Source organism: Helicoverpa zea, chromosome 29, assembly GCF_022581195.2.
Source record: "Helicoverpa zea isolate HzStark_Cry1AcR chromosome 29, ilHelZeax1.1, whole genome shotgun sequence".
In the NCBI taxonomy this organism is placed as follows: Eukaryota; Metazoa; Arthropoda; class Insecta; order Lepidoptera; family Noctuidae; genus Helicoverpa; species Helicoverpa zea.
In genome coordinates, this window is record NC_061480.1 from 204,817 (window position 1) to 226,301 (window position 21,485).

Sequence of the window (21,485 nt, forward strand, 5' to 3'; positions counted from 1 at the left end):
TAAATTAAATAACTTTATTCATGAAAAAACAATAAGTTAATAATCGTCTCTATACTGGTATCCACTCACAAAATAAAATCTGCTATAACAATTAATATTTTCACAAAATAAAAACAACTCGATGAGAAAAAAATAATACCATTTTCACACTACTTTACAAAATTCTAAGAACAAATTATTCACAAGTAACAAAACTATATTGATAGTTTAAATACATTCTCTAGTAAACAGTTGTGAAGCTACATACTAACGTTCGTAACAATGTCACTCTCACACGCATGTGCTCGATACACGACACTCAGTACTGACAACACGCATCGCACGTAACGGATTTTACAACGGCGTCCACTGATCCGCATCGTATGACGACTCCGATACATAAGGTCACGTTCACACGGCGACTATTCGATTCATACGAGAAAATAATCGCCGTGTGAACGTGGCCTTACTATGCTATAATGCGATACGTCCGATACGTGCGATGCGGGCCTGTGGACGCTTACCTAAAAGCTCGTCTATGCACATATGCGTATGTGAGTGATTTTTTTACGAACGTTAGTACGTAACTTCACAACTGTTTACAAGAGAATATATCTAAACTACTATATCTATATTATTTGAACGCTATGTCCACATATTTAAGCGTTATATCCATAGATATTTCTTCATATTTTACACGCCCTTAGCGAGTTCCTGTGACTTGGTGATGACGTCTTCGATAGTCCCCACCATGTAGAAAGCTGCTTCGGGAATGTGGTCCAGCTCACCCATGAGAATCTAGAAGAGAAACAGAATCCTTTTAACCGACTACCCAAAAAGCAGGTTCTCAGTTCTGATGCTTGTATTTTTATGTGTTACAATTACAAACGAACATATAGGTGATATTCCACCAATGCAACGCACACATGTAGGTATCTCTGGTCTACTCGCGCTAGCAAACAGTAACAAATTGCGTGCGAGCATTTCTATAACAAATGCAACCTTCGTGCAACTTCACGAATACATGCCAGTTGTGGGCCAAAATGCCCAAAGAAATGGCATCTTAGTGGAATCTCGACATATGGATCGGAGCGATTATCGCAGAGCAACGCAAGCCCCAACTACGTGGCTGGTCTTTTAAAAAGGTACCTACGTTCTCTCATTCATGTTTACAAAGGGTTGGTAAGGCAGCTTACCCTCTTAAACCCTTTAATGGTTTGCTCCAACTTGACCAGCTTGCCAATGTGTCCAGTGAAGACTTCAGCAACCTGTGAAATTAAGTCAATAGTCAATGCATTTCAAAAATTCAGCTGAGTTCCAGTTTTATATGGAGCGACTGCATATCTGACCTCCTCAACCCAGTTAACTCTTGGTAAGACATTTGCCAAACTTAATGGCTTTTGTCTATCCGTAATGACTGCCAAATGTTAAAAAAAAGAGATGTTCACAAAGAAGACGCCAAACAAAAATGGGATAAGGGCAAAAAGATGATGTTATTAAAGTTCAGAAGGCAGCACCTATATAAATCTGAAAACCCTCCAGTTTGATGACAGACGCAAATAGGGTGAGTATTTTATAAAACCCACATTCGGTCGAGGCCGCGGTAACTCTTTCGGACATTCCCGCAGCCCCAGCAGGTGAAACAAACTGGGGCCCGCCCGATTCTCCTAATTTTACTTAAGCGACATACGATTCGATTCGACTGAGATCCAAACATGACTCGATTACGAATGAAGCGTATGTGGCATTCCGCAATTTTTTCTTAGAAATAAACGTCTTTATCCTTTTCTGTCATTCAATAATGAATCATTTTGTCTGCAAATGATTGTCGATTGCAATATGATTGTAGAGCAAACTACCGGTGTCCATTTCGACCGCGCGGCCACCTCATAATTTTTGATGAAACTTTGCCAGGAATTAGTAGTAATTTGTTACTTTTCACTCCTCTTTTCCTGAATTTGTTACAAAAAAAACCAAGACGCTATGACAAAGAACAGTTGGCCGCTAGAACCGCCACTTGCCGTAGTCATCGCCCGTGATTACTCAGAAACTATACAATGCAGATAGACGAATGATACATCAAAAGAAAGGTCTTAATTTGTTAAATTTGTTACAAAAATAAAAAAAGGTCAAAACGAAGATAAACAAAAAGTTATGCAATGTTAAGTTTTCAGGTTATGAATAGGTAAGTATATCACCGTAGGTACCAAATTAATAGAGGCTAATGTGTATAGAAAATTAGTCTTTAATTTGTTACAGCGAAAAAAGACAAAAAAATACTAGAAAGTAGGTTCAATAATATGTTAGAGTCGATTTTAGTTGGCCGCGCGGACGGCAATATGCCTAAAATACAATTTTGTTTTTCTCGTTATTAAAAGTAGGTTTAAGCTTAATTAGAGTACTAATCGATGGGTAACGTAACCTAGTTTGAATAAATATAGCGAATTTAACTGCAGCATTCATATTTTAGGAGATATTTACAAAAACACAGTGGTATGAAACTGTATGAGAGTAGGGTGTCCATGCATTTTCACATATTCGAAATTTTCGTTATTCACGTCTTATTTTTTTAGGGAGAGTGCATACTTTATAAAAATCATAGTCACAAATAGATAGAAAATATGATGCTCAGACTCCACTTTGTAACTTTTGAAATTCCATGTACAAGGTAATCCAGTAATGAACCAAATCTTTTCTCTTAAAATATCCACCCATTTGTACTTAGGCAGTATTTTATATTTTTTAAATGGAGTGCATGTTCTCAAGTCATTTCTTTTATACAGGACATTTAATGGTTGCATTTTTTTCCAGTCATAGATATCTAATTCGAACTTGAAGTTTTTTGTATCGTTTTCACTATGATGCTGATTAGACTCGACATGAGAATGTGATATTTTGGATGCAGTTCTCGGGCTATTGCTTGAGGATGATGATGAGGATGACGAGGACGGACATACAGTTCGCTGCTTGCATTCAGTGTTTAGAAACTCCCTGAAATTTCTTTTCAGTGACATGTAAAGAGCTGCTGGTGTCATAAGATTATCCAAATCACTTGCAATTTTATCAAATAAAGGGTCATTCAGTTTAACATCCAGTAGTTTGTCGGCATATTTCATAAAAACTTATCTCTGTTTTGATTTCTCAACAAAAGATTTTCGTCCAGCTTTACCCATTTTTGCTGCAATAAAAGCAATTGATAATATAATACAAAGGTTAAACATCCGTTGCCTGCATCACAAACAAAATATACATACTGAGGTACTACAAATTATTGCTATGTAAGTAGGTACATATTAAGGGCAAGAACTTTTCTTAATTAATAATTTTATAACGAAGAAAAGTCGTCGTTATTTGACAGACAAAGATGCAGCGACTTATTTTAAAAAGATTTCGGTCACTAACGGTCAGCACTTCTATGAAAGAAGTGTGCAATTATATTTTGCAGCTAAATTAAAAGCTAATGTAAGTTATTAAGCTAAGAATATTTTTAAGAGATGACCACTTTTGAAGTGAAATGAAATCACTTTAAAATGTGGCAGAGACTTCATGAATTTCATGTAATTTTATATATACTTAATAGTTATAAGGACGCAGTTTATTACTTTATACAAGTCATCATAAAATTGAAAAAAAATAAACTTACCGCAGTCGATTTGGATCCCTCTGCAATACACTTTTTGGTGGTGAGTTCCAACAAACAGTGGGCACAACTGATAACTAAGCACTTTTAGACACTTCTGGATTTATAATGATAATTGTCTCAGTAACTTAGTAGTATGAAAATCACGGGAATTAAATACGTACGAGTACCTATACACTTCAAAATTCAGCACAGGAATTTATTTGCAACAAAAAATATCGTTTTTTAAACCGCTTGCGACAAATATTTTTAACAATAGATTGAAAACAAAAGAGATTATTTTTCTGGAATCGTTCCCATCATAAAACACCTGCGGAAAGTCAATGAAACTATTTTTTTATCAGTAAACGGGTACTTTAAAGAATTAAGAACAATGGACATCAATATGACCGCAAAACGAACCGCATATTTGTTCAGAATACAAAATTAACAACATGCCTTTGTACTAATGTAATCATGGTACTCTACTAGTATGCACTCTCCCTAAAAAAATAAGACGTGAATAACGAAAATTTCGAATATGTGAAAATGCATGGACACCCTACTCTCATACAGTTTCATACCACTGTGTTTTTGTAAATATCTCCTAAAATATGAATGCTGCAGTTAAATTCGCTATATTTATTCAAACTAGGTTACGTTACCCATCGATTAGAGTAGTGTATAATTGGGGTTTCTGGATCAAAAGAGATCCATCAACCCCAATTATACATTAGTTCAAATATGATATCTATTCAAATAATTTAATTTCATTTATTCAAATACCACTACTTACTACAATTTGATAATTCAAAAACTATTATACCATCTATTCGAATACTGTTACATCATTTCAAATAAATCATCTATTTAAATACATCGATACTTCAAAAACTAGTATAAGTACCATCTTATTCGAATACTGTTACATAATTTCAAATGTACCAATTTGCTTTTAAAATCTCATATTATTTTAATCATTTTATCACCGCGGAATACATAAGTATTTAAGAATCTTTTCTTTATTAGGAATAATAGTTGACAGCTACTTTCAACATAACCAAACATTTCGTTCTCTCAAAGTTGAAACATTCTACTTTTGCGGACTCACGAGTGGATGTCATCGGTGTGATGGTGACCGGCCGTACAAAAATGTATCAATATTATGCGTTCATCTGTTTCTTTGATCTGTTCTTGATCATAATATTTAGCGGTTAAATGAAATGTTAGCGCGAAATCTTCATTTAAACTAAAACAAAAAACCAGACCGGAACAAATATTAACTTGTCCGTGTGGGAATCGAACCCACGACACTTCGGCTTTGTGATTAAGGAATGTGAAATTTAGTATTTGATTGTGTGATCAGGTCTTAACCATTAAGCCAAACGTGTCGTCAAATATGTAACAAAATAGCGGACTACTTCATGCCCTTTGTTTATTTTAACGATATGCATGTTGTATGACATCATTCATCATTCATTCGATGCACTGCCTTATATGGTTTTCATTGTATTTACTTTGCTTGCACTTACATTGATTCGAACATCTGCGTGAAAAAAACGTTTTTCAAAGCACATACAGAATCATGATAAGTACAACTATACAGATCATGAGAGTTTTCATATTCTTTAAATAAGTTTAATAAACTAGGACAACCTTTATATGATTTCAATGAAGAAAAAAAAATACTTTTGAGATAAGTAAACTGTGCCCTTGTACAATTTTTTTTCTATTATTTATTCTTGTCTGTGTTTTTATGTGTACATAAACTGTTAAATAAATAAATAAGAAATATACTGATGATATAACAACTTAGTAATCATTCATCATTATTTCCATTACTATTTATTTTATACGTGTAATCTATATTCCACTGCATCCTTTATTTAGCACATAGCAGCCCTGAAATTATAATGCGCTCAGATGACTTTCATAGTCGCCTTATATAGGACTGTCGACATACTTACAGCACTTTATGTGAATTGATTGATTATCAACCTTTTTACTGGCTCATTTCAGCTGAGAAGCCCTTATCCCTCAAAAAAAGAAGAATAATTAAGCTTTTGTCTATAACTAGCCAATTATAGGTCACTAGCCTACAAACCCCTAGAGGATGTAGTGACATGGATTATTTATACTTACAAACAACCATTACCAAGTTACCAATCGCAAATCCATACACCTTTACCTTACCTCCGTGATAACTTCGTGATAACATCCGTTCACGTTCGTAACACGATCCGGGCTCACTCTACACTTTTTATTGGAATTTAGGAATCAAAACTACTGGATGATAAATAAAATGTATCGTAAGAGGTTGTAAAAATCATAATTTCAGTAGAAAAAAAAAATGCTATTCAATAATAATTGATTGAACTTTATTTATGGCATTATATCTGACACTTTTAAAGCAATTTCTTTAACAGATTTATAAACATCGTCCATAAAAACATTTTTAACCACATGCTGCACACATAACTCAGCATCACAATTGCATAATGAACTTATATGATCGGGGAAGTTTTCGGTATCATAAATCTCGATTCTTATAATTTTAGCACCTCGTGTAAGTTTTTTTACAGAGGTAAATGCAGCCGTTGAAGATTTTTTCAGTTGCTTGCTGCTAGGACCTTCTAGGTTCAACTGTTTATCGTTATTTTGTTCCGCAGCTGCCCTGTTCATGGGAATGAAGTTGAACAGGTCATTTTCATAGTCCTAAAAATAATAATAATAATCAATATCAATTTTGTAACTTATATTATAGGTATATTTTATTTATAAATTCAAATAATCGATATTAGAACTGTGTTGTATTGAATATAAATGTGTAACAATTATTAAGTTGCATTCAATTAATTAAGTTATTATATATAGATACTATTTAAAGAAAATAACTCACCGACATATTTTATTTTAGGATAGAGTCTTTGCGCCCCCGCTCGCTGATGGAATTAAACTAAATTATTTTTATTTTTTCGCATGATTATATCCTTTATATAGAATTTAGAAAATACTTTGTAAAGGAACATAAAGTTCAAATTAGCATCGATATTATCGGTACTTTAAAACGTGTAAATGTAATTCTACACTCTAGACAACACGGCGCTACACCGCTTCGGATTGCAATTAAACATAACTTTTTATATATATCGAAATCGGTTTTGTGTAAGTTTGTTCATCCATACTAATAAACTAGGTTGCCCCACCACTTCACTCGTGTATTTAATAGTTTTATTAGAGTATACATAACATAGGTATAACCTCCTCTTTGAAGACTGTTAAAAATAAAAAAAAGCAATCGTTCGAGCTTTATGAGGTAGGTAAATGGTAAGAGATTTGTGCACATACTATTACATTTGCTTACCAACGTAAAGGAGGAGGCAAACCCAGGTGTAATAAGTATGTATTATTTAATCTGAATAAGATCTACATTTCAGTGTTATTAAATTTTACTACATTATATCTTATATGAAGTAGATAAAGTTGATATTGCGTGATCTCGGTATGTTGCTAAGTTATTTTTCCAGCAACCTGGGTGGTAGATCTGACAAAGCATTTGAGCAAACCCGTGCCCTATTCCCTAATTGGTATACCGTCACGTGGATGTAGTGCTATTTAAGAGATCATCTGCAGGGACTGGATCACAACAATTCTTCAGCTAGAAGCAGTCACATCCAAATTTGGAAGTACATACCAAAGAACCACCAATCTTCTAAAATGTAAGTATTACTCGTATACTTCATTCGGTGTTTCATTTTTTAGTATTAAATCATTCAAGCTAGTTTTATTAATTTCTTCAATCACTCCATTCTTATTTTATGTAAATGTTACCCAATATTTTTTATTTGCTATGTCCAAACACTACATTTATTTGTTTTATTTAGTACTAGCTGTTGCCCGCAACTTCGTCTGCGTGGGCAATATAGAATAGTCAAAATACTACTTATCCCGTAGGTGCATTCTTTCACGTGACAGTATAATTAGGATTAGCACTTAGCAGTCGCATAGATTCATTGATCAAGGTTGTGTTGTGGATGTGACCATTTATCTAAACAAAAGAAGTAAAGTTTGTGACGTTGTGAATATCTCTGGATCTAGTCAGCCAATTTGGAAAATTATTACGTATGGTGCGTAAGTAATTTTCACAGGAAACAGTTATAATCTATGTCTATATGCTTTGATGTCAGTGGCATGCACTTAGAGAGGCCTATGTCCAGCAGTGGACTGCGATAGGCTGATGATGATGATGATATGCTTTGAGTCTGACAAAGCTGTCATTTGTACATTTTCTGCAGCTGCTGCGACTAATCAGAAGCCAGAAAGTCTGTCAGTCTTACCATGGATATCGGCTTGTGTAGTTGACTGGATTGAAGATAGGTAGATAGGTAGTCGCTCCAAGCAAAATATTGGTACTCAAACAGATTCGGTGACTGGAAGCCAACACCAACATAGTTGGGGAATAGCCGGATGGATGATAAAATGAGTCATCATCATCAGCAGGCGCATAGGGTAGGATAGTTTCACTACTGGGGAGAAACACTTGTATGACGGGGATTTTCTGTGCACTTACTCACTATGGTAAGGCTGACCCCACATTAGGCGTGCGCGATCCTCGGGCGTGTGAGTAGCGCGGGCGTCGCGAGCACGCTGCATGAACGTCGCGTTTTGCTGCCCTGCGGCATGTGTGAAGAGTGCAAGCGACGCGGCGCTCGAGTTGCGTTCTTACCCCTTCGCCTGCTATCCCCGCCACCCGCTAAACGCCTTAGCAGTTAAACGTCAAGGAGAGCGGCGCGTGCGCGCCGCGACCTCGCTGTAGGTAAATGCCGCAGGGCAGCAAAACGCGACGTTCATGAAGCGTGCTCGCGACGCCCGCGCTACTCACACGCCCGAGGATCGCGCACGCCTAATGTGGGGGAGGCCTAAGCCGGGACTCCACCGAAATGTTTGCATTAGTTCACGAATAGGCAAAATGTACGTATCTGTGAGAGTCCACTTCATGTGTTCGTACTTGAAACCTGCAGTTTTGCCAAGATTTTCAAAATGTACGCTCTCAATTTGTCATTTCTTGGTGGAGCCAGCAAATCAAAAGAAACAAAAGTGTTGTATACTGGGAGTCACTACCGCACACCAGGAAAATTTCGCTCTTGCGTTTATATACCATATTTTGTGTCACACGTAAACAGGACGACAGTAAGTAAAAAAAGTCCACCGAAAAACTTTCAAAGATCTGATGAACGAACAAATCAGACCTGACTTGGTCAACTGGGGCCAATCAGAGCTCTATGAAGCGATCATATGCTTTGGCTCCTACTGTTATTGTGGTTTCTGAAAATTTATTCACCTCATTCAACGATGAATGTAATTCTGATGGTACTATTAAGAACACTTGCTTAGCGCAGAAGCTGACGTTGGCAGGTCGACTCTTTTGACTTCTCGAATAGGATACCATTGGTTTTTGTGCAATGCACACCTGCAACGCATGCTGGATTAGGATAGGATACAGGTGGATAGGATTTGCAACAGAAAACAATTCTGTCTTTGTGATTGAATGACATCAAACGTAGTTTTATATAAAAGGTGTTTTTTTAGACTTGGCTCGGGTCTTACTGAGACTGTTCGTAATCGTGACCAGTGCATTTGCGATCAGAAGTTGAAAGTAAGCATGTGTCTGGTATGCGACGCGCAATTTGTACGTTTTCAGACGCATAAAGCATTTTACGTGTGTATGGTATTAAATCGAGAAAGCTCCCATTTCTTATCTGCACTTTGTATCTGGGCTTGTTCTTAAAGCTACAGAATCCTACATTACCTACCTACCTCACGCTTAGCAGCACTTGCGAGAGACAGATCCTCCTTTCTTCTAGGATTAAGTTTACATACTTTGCATCAAAAAAAATAATGAAGGTCTACTTAATACTATTCACTCAAAGTAATTTGTTTTAAGGCCACCACATTAGTGGAAGAGAAGCTAAACTATGTTTATGAAAACATCCTGATATAAACTCCATCTGTAACTTTAAATGATAATTAATTGTTATACTAAAGTCATCATTTTTGACATAATATTCAAAAAATAATTTAGATGGCACCGTTTTATATTTGGCTGAGAACTATTATTTTCCTTTCATCAAGGTGATAATTATAATTGGATTTTGATGTGGCACGGCAAACTGACAAACACTATTGAAATGTCTATAGAAAAATTACACTACGTGTTAAAATATGGTGAATTACGGAAAATACACAACTCCATCTGTTGAAATAATAATCCTCTATAAAGAATGTATGGTAATTTATTGTCATTTACCACCTCGCTCCTTTGACAAATTTTATGTATTTTATTTAACACAGATTACCACAGATGGAGCTACTTTAACCTTGGCTAAACACAATTTTAATTTTTTTTTTCTTCCGAAGTTACTTATGAAGGTGTGATTTTCTGTGTAAAGGTTAATAATAGGCCGATCAACTAATATAAGTACAACATTCAAATGTACAGTTTTGACAAACAGATTGCGTGTCGTAATAATTTACATCTTGAATTCACAAAATTAATCATATCTTTTGATAGAGTGAATCGATTTCGATGAAACAAAAACTAAGTAATACCCCAAGTTACGTAGAATTTTTTTATATAAGCATTGTCTGCATTGAATTCGTAGGTTTTACGTGAATCCCGAACGAACAAACAGATAAACAGATAAACAGACAAACAGACAAACAGACAAACAGACAAAAATGACAAAAATGATGGAAATGGGTTCTGTTAGTTATCCTTTAACATGCTGGCTATTTTTTTTGCCAATTTCTTCAATGTACAAAAATTACTTTTCTACAGATTTATTATATGTATAGATTCTGTCAATCATGCTTACTCAATATATTCATTCGTGTTCCTCATGTTTCATTTTCTTATTATTCAATCATTAAAGTTACTTTCATTCATTTTCTTCAATCATTCAATTCACAATTTATATGAATGTTATCTAATATTTTTTATCTTTATTTTCTAGGTCCAAACACACTGCTGACCATATTTTCCCTTCGGAGGACGAATCGTCGGACGGGGTGCAGATGAAGGTCAAGACAAAGGAGAACAAGAAACGTAAATCGTCGCCAACGCGCAGCCCCCAGCCGTCTACCAGTAAGAAAGGCAAGACAGTTATTCGCCCCATCCCTCCTATTACCAAGTCTACGGCTCGCGAGGTGTTCGGGAGTGACAGCGACGACGACGCGGTAGACGCACCCGCGGAGAAGAAGCCTCCGATGATTTACTCCTATGTCACACGGAGGCTGGCCAACGGTTTTTCTCGTCAAATAGATGAGAATAAAAAAGGTGCGTTCTACATAGAACTTAAAGTATACAAGTGTGACGAGATAGAGCGGATTCAACCCGTGAATAGGTGGCGTCACTCGGTGATAACAATAAAAAATAAAACTGACGAAGATTCTGAATCGTGGAGGCACTTGAATGAATTCATTATAAGTACTAGGCGGGAGTTCAAACGCTGTACTCCAACGTTTATAAGTTCATACCAATAATTAAGTACCAATGTATTATACTCAATTATTGGTATGAGATATTATATTATAATCAGTTATTTTATAACATATGTAACCTATAATCATAATATTACATTATTATAATCTACCTTATAACCTACATTATATTCAGTGAATTAGTTTTTAAGTTTTTTTTTTTGTAACCCACTATTTCTTAATTAAAGTATTCAGTACGATTAAAATGTGTTATATTTATTTTGTTTCCAGTTACACAAGCGAGTAATGCGATACCAGCAAGTTCAGATACTTATAATGATTTATACGAAACTAAGATCCCCGAACATGAATATGAAACGAATGTTATTGAGACTAATTGTTTATTAAAAAGATATTGCGAGAAATGTAAAATTGAGATCCCCGAACATAAATACAGATACCATAAAAGAACGAATATCCATAAATCAAATTGTTTAATAAAGTCAAATTTTGAAAATGTTGATATTATAGCAACTGCATTTAAAAACAGGATTCTGACTTATCGCTTAAATCCATCTATAGAAAATGAGTACCTCACACCAGAGGCGTTCTTAGATGAAAAGCGAAAAGATGTTTCTAATATAATTAAAATGTTATTAATGAGACATAACTGCATTAAAGTTAATTTCGAGCTGTTTGCTTACTTTTTACTGCCTACGTTAGGTGAGCAACAGCTTAAATCATTTAATACTAAATATGAAATTATATATAATAATACTGATTTTGATGACATATATTTGAATGTAATAGAAACATTCAAAAGAAAATTTACCGAATTTGAACATTGTCAATCCGGATGGTCATTTGTTTCAATAAATCATTTAGAAATTAATATAAATAAATATTGCCCTATGCGGGGTGGTACTTATTTAGAGCTACCAGATGTTATTAAAAATACAAAGAGCTGTTTGAATATACATAATAATGATGAATACTGTTTTTTGTGGTGCGTAGTTGCAGCATTATTTCCAGCTAAAAATAATGTTTGCAGGGTCAACTCCTATCCACATTTTAGTACAGTACTTAATACACGAGGAATTTCATTTCCACCTTCACATAAAGATATAAAATTATTTGAAAAAAATAATTGTGACTTGAGTATTATATAATACTAGCTGTTGCCCGCAACTTCGTCTGCGTGGGCAATATAGAATAGTCAAAATACTACTTATCCCGTAGGTGCATTCTTTCACGTGACAGTATAATTAGGATTAGCACTTAGCAGTCGCATAGATTCATTGATCAAGGTTGTGTTGTGGATGTGACCATTTATCTAAACAAAAGAAGTAAAGTTTGTGACGTTGTGAATATCTCTGGATCTAGTCAGCCAATTTGGAAAATTATTACGTATGGTGCGTAAGTAATTTTCACAGGAAACAGTTATAATCTATGTCTATATGCTTTGATGTCAGTGGCATGCACTTAGAGAGGCCTATGTCCAGCAGTGGACTGCGATAGGCTGATGATGATGATGATATGCTTTGAGTCTGACAAAGCTGTCATTTGTACATTTTCTGCAGCTGCTGCGACTAATCAGAAGCCAGAAAGTCTGTCAGTCTTACCATGGATATCGGCTTGTGTAGTTGACTGGATTGAAGATAGGTAGATAGGTAGTCGCTCCAAGCAAAATATTGGTACTCAAACAGATTCGGTGACTGGAAGCCAACACCAACATAGTTGGGGAATAGCCGGATGGATGATAAAATGAGTCATCATCATCAGCAGGCGCATAGGGTAGGATAGTTTCACTACTGGGGAGAAACACTTGTATGACGGGGATTTTCTGTGCACTTACTCACTATGGTAAGGCTGACCCCACATTAGGCGTGCGCGATCCTCGGGCGTGTGAGTAGCGCGGGCGTCGCGAGCACGCTGCATGAACGTCGCGTTTTGCTGCCCTGCGGCATGTGTGAAGAGTGCAAGCGACGCGGCGCTCGAGTTGCGTTCTTACCCCTTCGCCTGCTATCCCCGCCACCCGCTAAACGCCTTAGCAGTTAAACGTCAAGGAGAGCGGCGCGTGCGCGCCGCGACCTCGCTGTAGGTAAATGCCGCAGGGCAGCAAAACGCGACGTTCATGAAGCGTGCTCGCGACGCCCGCGCTACTCACACGCCCGAGGATCGCGCACGCCTAATGTGGGGGAGGCCTAAGCCGGGACTCCACCGAAATGTTTGCATTAGTTCACGAATAGGCAAAATGTACGTATCTGTGAGAGTCCACTTCATGTGTTCGTACTTGAAACCTGCAGTTTTGCCAAGATTTTCAAAATGTACGCTCTCAATTTGTCATTTCTTGGTGGAGCCAGCAAATCAAAAGAAACAAAAGTGTTGTATACTGGGAGTCACTACCGCACACCAGGAAAATTTCGCTCTTGCGTTTATATACCATATTTTGTGTCACACGTAAACAGGACGACAGTAAGTAAAAAAAGTCCACCGAAAAACTTTCAAAGATCTGATGAACGAACAAATCAGACCTGACTTGGTCAACTGGGGCCAATCAGAGCTCTATGAAGCGATCATATGCTTTGGCTCCTACTGTTATTGTGGTTTCTGAAAATTTATTCACCTCATTCAACGATGAATGTAATTCTGATGGTACTATTAAGAACACTTGCTTAGCGCAGAAGCTGACGTTGGCAGGTCGACTCTTTTGACTTCTCGAATAGGATACCATTGGTTTTTGTGCAATGCACACCTGCAACGCATGCTGGATTAGGATAGGATACAGGTGGATAGGATTTGCAACAGAAAACAATTCTGTCTTTGTGATTGAATGACATCAAACGTAGTTTTATATAAAAGGTGTTTTTTTAGACTTGGCTCGGGTCTTACTGAGACTGTTCGTAATCGTGACCAGTGCATTTGCGATCAGAAGTTGAAAGTAAGCATGTGTCTGGTATGCGACGCGCAATTTGTACGTTTTCAGACGCATAAAGCATTTTACGTGTGTATGGTATTAAATCGAGAAAGCTCCCATTTCTTATCTGCACTTTGTATCTGGGCTTGTTCTTAAAGCTACAGAATCCTACATTACCTACCTACCTCACGCTTAGCAGCACTTGCGAGAGACAGATCCTCCTTTCTTCTAGGATTAAGTTTACATACTTTGCATCAAAAAAAATAATGAAGGTCTACTTAATACTATTCACTCAAAGTAATTTGTTTTAAGGCCACCACATTAGTGGAAGAGAAGCTAAACTATGTTTATGAAAACATCCTGATATAAACTCCATCTGTAACTTTAAATGATAATTAATTGTTATACTAAAGTCATCATTTTTGACATAATATTCAAAAAATAATTTAGATGGCACCGTTTTATATTTGGCTGAGAACTATTATTTTCCTTTCATCAAGGTGATAATTATAATTGGATTTTGATGTGGCACGGCAAACTGACAAACACTATTGAAATGTCTATAGAAAAATTACACTACGTGTTAAAATATGGTGAATTACGGAAAATACACAACTCCATCTGTTGAAATAATAATCCTCTATAAAGAATGTATGGTAATTTATTGTCATTTACCACCTCGCTCCTTTGACAAATTTTATGTATTTTATTTAACACAGATTACCACAGATGGAGCTACTTTAACCTTGGCTAAACACAATTTTAATTTTTTTTTTCTTCCGAAGTTACTTATGAAGGTGTGATTTTCTGTGTAAAGGTTAATAATAGGCCGATCAACTAATATAAGTACAACATTCAAATGTACAGTTTTGACAAACAGATTGCGTGTCGTAATAATTTACATCTTGAATTCACAAAATTAATCATATCTTTTGATAGAGTGAATCGATTTCGATGAAACAAAAACTAAGTAATACCCCAAGTTACGTAGAATTTTTTTATATAAGCATTGTCTGCATTGAATTCGTAGGTTTTACGTGAATCCCGAACGAACAAACAGATAAACAGATAAACAGACAAACAGACAAACAGACAAACAGACAAAAATGACAAAAATGATGGAAATGGGTTCTGTTAGTTATCCTTTAACATGCTGGCTATTTTTTTTGCCAATTTCTTCAATGTACAAAAATTACTTTTCTACAGATTTATTATATGTATAGATTTATGGATTTGATAAACATGGTACTATAACTGGACCTATTTATGTGACGAATTGCAGGAAAGATAAACATATAAACTTACTGTACTTTGAAAAACATAATAAAGGTCATTACTGTTTGATAAAAAATCTGCTACGTTTAGTACGAAGACAAGTTTCATGTCATAAGGGACGAATGTATTTATGTGAGACATGTTTACAATTTTTTACTTCTGAAATAAAGTATAATTGTCATAGTTGCTCTCAAATTTTAACCGTACTACCTGATAAGAACAGTACATTAAAATTCAAAAATTATGAGCGAAAGCAAAAAATTAATTTTGTAATATACGCTGACTTTGAAAGTATATTGTTAAACTGTAAAATGGAACAGAATGATAAAAATACAGTAAAGAATAAAGTACATCAACCGTCCTGTTTTGCTTTCTATGTGTGTTGTTCTCATGATAGCAGCTTAAATAAATTTGTATCATATAGAGGATCTGACTGTGTGGAAGTATTTATTAAAAGCTTGATTGAAGAAGTGAAATTAATTCATAAAATGTTATTAACAAAGAAACCTATGAGACCAATGACAAGAGATCAGACTGATAATTATAATAATGCAACTACATGCCATATTTGTAATGATTTATTATTTGATGATAAAGTTTGCGATCATGATCATATAACATCTGAGTATAGAGGTGCGGCACACTCGCAATGCAATTTAAATTATAGAGTTTGTCCCTTTATACCCGTTATATTTCACAATTTAGTTGGCTACGATTCTCATATATTTATAACTGAATTATCAAAATATGAAGGTGAGATAAGAATTATAGCAGAAACTAAAGAAAAATATTTAACCATAACAAAAATAATAAATACTGGTAAAGGATGCAAACCAGCACAAATTAAATTTATAGACTCGTTTAAATTTCTTAGTTCAAGTCTTGATAACCTGAGTAAAAGTTTAACGGAGAATGATTTTGTTCATTTATTCACACATTTTCCGAGAAAAAATCAATTTAATTTAATGCGAAAGAAAGGTATTTACCCATATGAATATATTTGTACATGGGCTAAATACAATGAAACACAACTACCTGACAAGGATAAATTTTATAACTCTTTACAAATGAAACACATAACTGATGATGAATATAAACATGCTCAAAATGTGTGGAATCTTTTTAATATTACTTCTCTTGGTGAATATACTGACTTGTATTTAAAGTGTGATGTACTATTATTGTGTGATATATTTGAAAGCTTCAGAAACATTTGTCTCCAGCATTATAAACTTGATCCTGCATATTATGTAAGTTCACCTGGATTGAGTTGGGACGCTATGCTCCTTTACACAGGTGTTCAGTTAGAAATGATTCATGTCTTAGAAATTTACGAAATGTTGGAAAAAGGAATACGAGGTGGGTTAGCTCAATGTTCTCTACGATATGCCAAAGCGAATAATGTTTATTTACCTCATTTCGATAATTCAAAGCCATCAACTTATTTAATTTACTTAGACTGTAATAATCTTTACGGATATGCTATGACGAAAAAATTACCCGTTTCAGAATTTAAGTTCATGACCGACAATGATATGAAATATTTTAATGTGCTTAATATTCCCGATAATTCAGAGTTCGGTTACATTTTAGAAGTAGATATAACGTATCCAGATCATTTACATAATTTACATAGTGACTTGCCTTTTGCTCCAGAGAAATTCACTCCTATTGGAGGGAAAACGCAAAAACTAATCGCAAATTTGTATGATAAATATAATTACATCATTCATTATGTTCATTTAAAAGAATGTCTCAAAAATGGTTTGCTTTTGAAAAAAATTCATAGAATCCTTTGTTTTAGACAAGAAAGTTTTTTAAAAAAATATATAGATTTGAATACTAGACTACGGCAAGCAGCTTTAACTTCATTTGAAAGAGATTTTTTTAAATTGTTCAATAATTCAATTTTTGGAAAAACAATAGAAAATAAACGAAAGCATGTTGAAGTGAAATTAATAAGTAAATGGAGTGATTATTCGAACAAAACCAACAAAACAGTAGGTGCTGAGAAATTAATCGCAAAACCTAATTTAAAAAGTATTTCCGTATTTAATGAAAACTTTTTAGCTATACAACTCAGTCTAGAAAAACTTATATTAGATAGACCAATATATGTTGGATTTGCGGTATTAGAATACTCTAAACAACATTTGTACAATTTTCATTATAATTTTATTAAGAATAAATATGGTGATAAAGCTAAATTGTGTTACACCGATACAGACAGTTTATTGTATTTAATTAACACTAACGACATATATAAAGATATACGACAGAATTTAACAGAATTTGACACAAGTAATTTTGAATCTAACAATAATTACTGTATTCCAAAGGTCAATGAAAGAATACCTGGTTTATTTAAGGATGAATTAGGAGGTGACCCAATTATTGAATTTATAGGCTTAAGAGCGAAACTGTACTGTATAAAATCACTAAAAATGCAAATTAATAAAGCTAAAGGTGTATCAAAATCTATAACCAGTAGTTTAAAATCACGTAACTATAAGCACGCTTTATTTAAAAATTTATCTTTAAAGCGAAAGATGAATATGATCAGATCAATGAAACATGTGCTATTCTCAGAAACAGTAAATAAAGTAGTCCTGAATAGAATAGACGATAAAAGGCAAATTTTAAGAAACCAAATTGACACTGTACCTTGGGGTCATTGTAATCACGTATGCTAACTAATGTTAACGACTTTTTTAACTTTAATAATAAAAAATTATTGTGTAATTGCAAAGTGCAAATTATTGTGTGTTGTAATATATGTAATAAAATACAAATGGAAATAAATGATTGTTATATGAATCATAATTATATGTGTTTTATTTAATTACCTACTGAGGTTTTGTCATTTACGATATTTAAAGTGATTTTCTCATGTATAAGCGTTGCGTGAAAATAGCCTCCTCGAGTAAATTAGTATATTCGGTATCGAGTATATTCGGCGCATCCAGGGTGGTTAATTTCGATATTATCTTGATTGACTGGCTAATATTTTTTTATCAGTTGATTTTATTCTTATATAAAATAAAGTCTTAGTTGTAATGAAAGGAAAAGAAATCCCTGATCTCTTGTAACTATATAAATACCAGAACAAATATTATTTATGTCAGACACAAAAATGAAGTGGACTAAACACCCGGTATCCTTAGCAGTTAAAAATATTGATGTGAAGGAGAATACGCTGCACTCGAAACATAGCGTACTTCTCCCGAATAACATCCGCAGTATAATATGTGGTCCTTCGAATTGTGGAAAAACTAACGTCATGTTAAGCTTATTAATTCATGAAAATGGGCTAAAATTTCAAAACGTATATTTGTATTCCAAAACAAGCTCACAATCAAAATATCGCTTTCTCAAAGAAATCCTGGATAGAGTTCCAAGTGTGAAACTATTTATTTTTACATTCGATGAAGATGTGATTCATCCTAATGATGCATTACCTAATTCTATAATAATATTTGATGATGTGGTTGGTGAAAAACAAATAAACATACGTAATTATTTTACAATGGGAAGGCACAGAGCAATAGATTGTTTTTACTTATCTCAGACATATTCAAAAGTACCAAAGCAGTTGTTACGCGACAATGTTAACTTTCTGATTATCTTCAAACAAGATGATATAAACTTAAAACATATTTATGATGAACATGTAAGTTCAGATATGGAATGGTCTAAATTCAAAAATCTCTGTTCAGAAGTATGGCGGGGTCCATACGATTTTTTGACTATCAATAAAGACTGTGATTTGAAACATGGCAGATATAGAAAATCATTTGATAATTTCATTAATTTTGAATAATAAATAAATTTATCTTTATCTACCATATACCTAATGATTGCTTCACAATTACATAGGAAGTGCATGTAGAAAATATATGGTCAAGGGACGTTTGTACTTTGTATGAGTAATGAATCATGGAAGGTATAGAAATAATTTTGATATATTTTGGAAATTTGATGAATGTTGGTGGTGGAAACTGATACAATATATAATTATGAATACCATATAAATGAAAACTAGTATTATTTCTTCCATGAGTGAATGCAGTCGTTTAACGTAAGATGGAGAAAAATATTAGAATAGAATTAATGAAGTCAGTAGACTCCATTAAGAATAAAATAAAACAAATGAAGACCCAGGAATACGCTATGAATTTGTCACTCGATAAAATGCTGAAACCTATTGCAGATCCTCTTAAAACCCTTGTTGATTCGAATCTATCTATAATAAAAAATAGGAATGTGGAAAATACAACTTTCAGTAATAATGACAGCATTGAATCTAATGACAATAATACTAGCTCATTTGCAAAGTTTGAAGACTGTTACGATCCTAAACAAGATTCTGAACTATTATTTGAAAAGTCGCCTAAAATGGGGGCACCAGATGACCTAGAAATTTCATTAGAAGGGCATGATATCCATGATATTTATGATGGTGTAAATATACCTTTCGGGATAAGAAGTGAAAATAAAAAATTATGGATGGGCAATTCAATAGTATCCTTTTCTAAAACGGAAAACTTGAATAACGATAATGTAATTATGGTTAAAATCGACGACAGAGCCTATAATTTAACCCCTGGTCTAAAAGAACTTTTACTTCGAAGAAAACCGGATTTAAAATTAATATCTGAGAGAGATAAGCTTGTCTATAAGGATATGTTGCATTTTACAAATGCACACAAAAGAGATTTTAATCCTAATGGTCAAATAAGAGGAGATAAAGGAACAAAATATCGTGCAATCATCAAACCACTGCTTTCCGTCATATCAAATGATAAAACTCCCATTAAACAAGGAGGAAAGTTGCCAAAGCTCAAGAAATACAAAAAGAACACTGATTTAGTTTATTGGGATGACCCAAATGAACTGGTTGAGAGATTGCAGTTATTAGTTGCATCAAGAGATGCTGGCAACACAAACCATGATAATGAAATTTTTTCAATAATTGAAGAATTAAAGGAAGCAGACATTATTAAAGAATAAATAGTAAAAGTAAGGTGCCTTTTATTCAGTATCATATTAAACTTGTTAAGAGAGAGATATTAAAACTAGAAAAAAATAAACATGAGTAAAGCCGATGTGGTCAACGAAATTCATAAAAATGCTAGAGTAAACTTTTCACGAAGACACGTTATCATGAAAGATATAGATGATCTATGGCAAGCGGATTTAATAGATATGCAATCAATTTCTAAGGAAAATAAAAAATTTAGATTTATTCTCGCCGTTATTGATACATTTTCGAAATACGCATGGGCCTTTCCTTTGAAATGTAAGACCAAAGATGTTGTTAGTAATACTTTCAAGACGTTATTAAACCAAGGACGTGTGCCTAAAAATCTGCAAACTGATAATGGGACTGAGTTTTATAACAATACATTTAAAGCACTTATGAAATCTTATCATATTAATCATTATTCAACATTTTCAACAAAAAAAGCTTCAATTGTTGAGAGATTTATCCGAACACTAAAATCTAATCTGTATAAAGAATTTAATTTAAAAGGTAACTATAAATGGGTAGATAACACTCTTGATAATGTTGTTTATAAATATAATCACACTCATCATCGCACAATTGATGAAATTCCTGCAAGTGTAAATAGTAAAAATAAAAAACATATATTGGAAAGATATATAAGTTTAGTAAAAAATGAAAATACAAAAAGTAAGTTTAAAGTAGACGATTATGTGCGTATAAGTAAATATAAGGGAACTTTTGAAAAAGGATATACACCCAACTGGTCAACAGAAATATTTAAAATAAAAAAAATACAAAATACAACTCCTGTTACATATTTAATTGAAGATACAATTAGAGGTCAACCTATTTTAGGTGCATTTTATGCACAAGAGCTTCAAAAAACGAAACATTCCAATGTATATCTAGTAGAGAAAGTTCTAAGAAGTAAAGGAAATAAAGTTTTAGTGAAATGGTTAGGTCTACCTTCTTCTGAGAATAGCTGGATTGAAAAGTCGAATAAATTGTAACAAATTAATTCACTTAACAACACTATTTATTAAGTGTTCAATTCATAACTTATCAGTCTTATGATGTGTATTGGAGAGAGCAGTCTTCTCAATTGGATAATAAATAATTTACCGTTTGAGTTACATTTACCAGGCTATAAATATTGTGGGCCTGGCACAAAAATAATTAAAAGACTTAGACGTGGAGATAAAGGTATT

The 21,485-nt window shown here is 34.0% G+C and overlaps 3 protein-coding genes across 5 annotated transcripts in view; 1 reads left to right on the forward strand and 2 right to left on the reverse strand.

The window, feature by feature from the left end:
* The window catches only part of LOC124644041 (ATP synthase subunit beta, mitochondrial-like), a 44,471-nt gene continuing 22,986 nt past the window's right edge, over positions 1-21,485 (reverse strand). For 2 of the 3 annotated variants that reach the window (XM_047183225.1, XM_047183223.1), the window contains 2 exons: positions 1,176-1,247; positions 1-777 (listed from right to left, as the gene is read on the reverse strand). In XM_047183225.1, coding sequence (XP_047039181.1) covers positions 673-777; positions 1,176-1,247 — 177 coding nt within the window. In that variant the 3' untranslated portion in view covers positions 1-672. The remainder of the gene's footprint in view (positions 778-1,175; positions 1,248-21,485) is intronic. The other variant, XM_047183224.1, reaches the window with a different exon arrangement.
* On the reverse strand, positions 5,960-7,134 carry LOC124644044. The gene is made up of 2 exons (XM_047183229.1): positions 6,498-7,134; positions 5,960-6,313 (listed from the first exon to the last, which is right to left on the reverse strand). The coding sequence occupies exons 1-2, from the start codon at positions 6,501-6,503 to the stop codon at positions 5,981-5,983; spliced, it is 339 nt and encodes a 112-aa protein (XP_047039185.1). The 5' UTR covers positions 6,504-7,134; the 3' UTR covers positions 5,960-5,980.
* On the forward strand, positions 7,175-11,186 carry LOC124644042. Its single transcript, XM_047183226.1, has 2 exons — positions 7,175-7,317; positions 10,612-11,186. Coding segments are annotated over exons 1-2 (531 nt in total). The 5' UTR covers positions 7,175-7,315; the 3' UTR covers positions 11,141-11,186.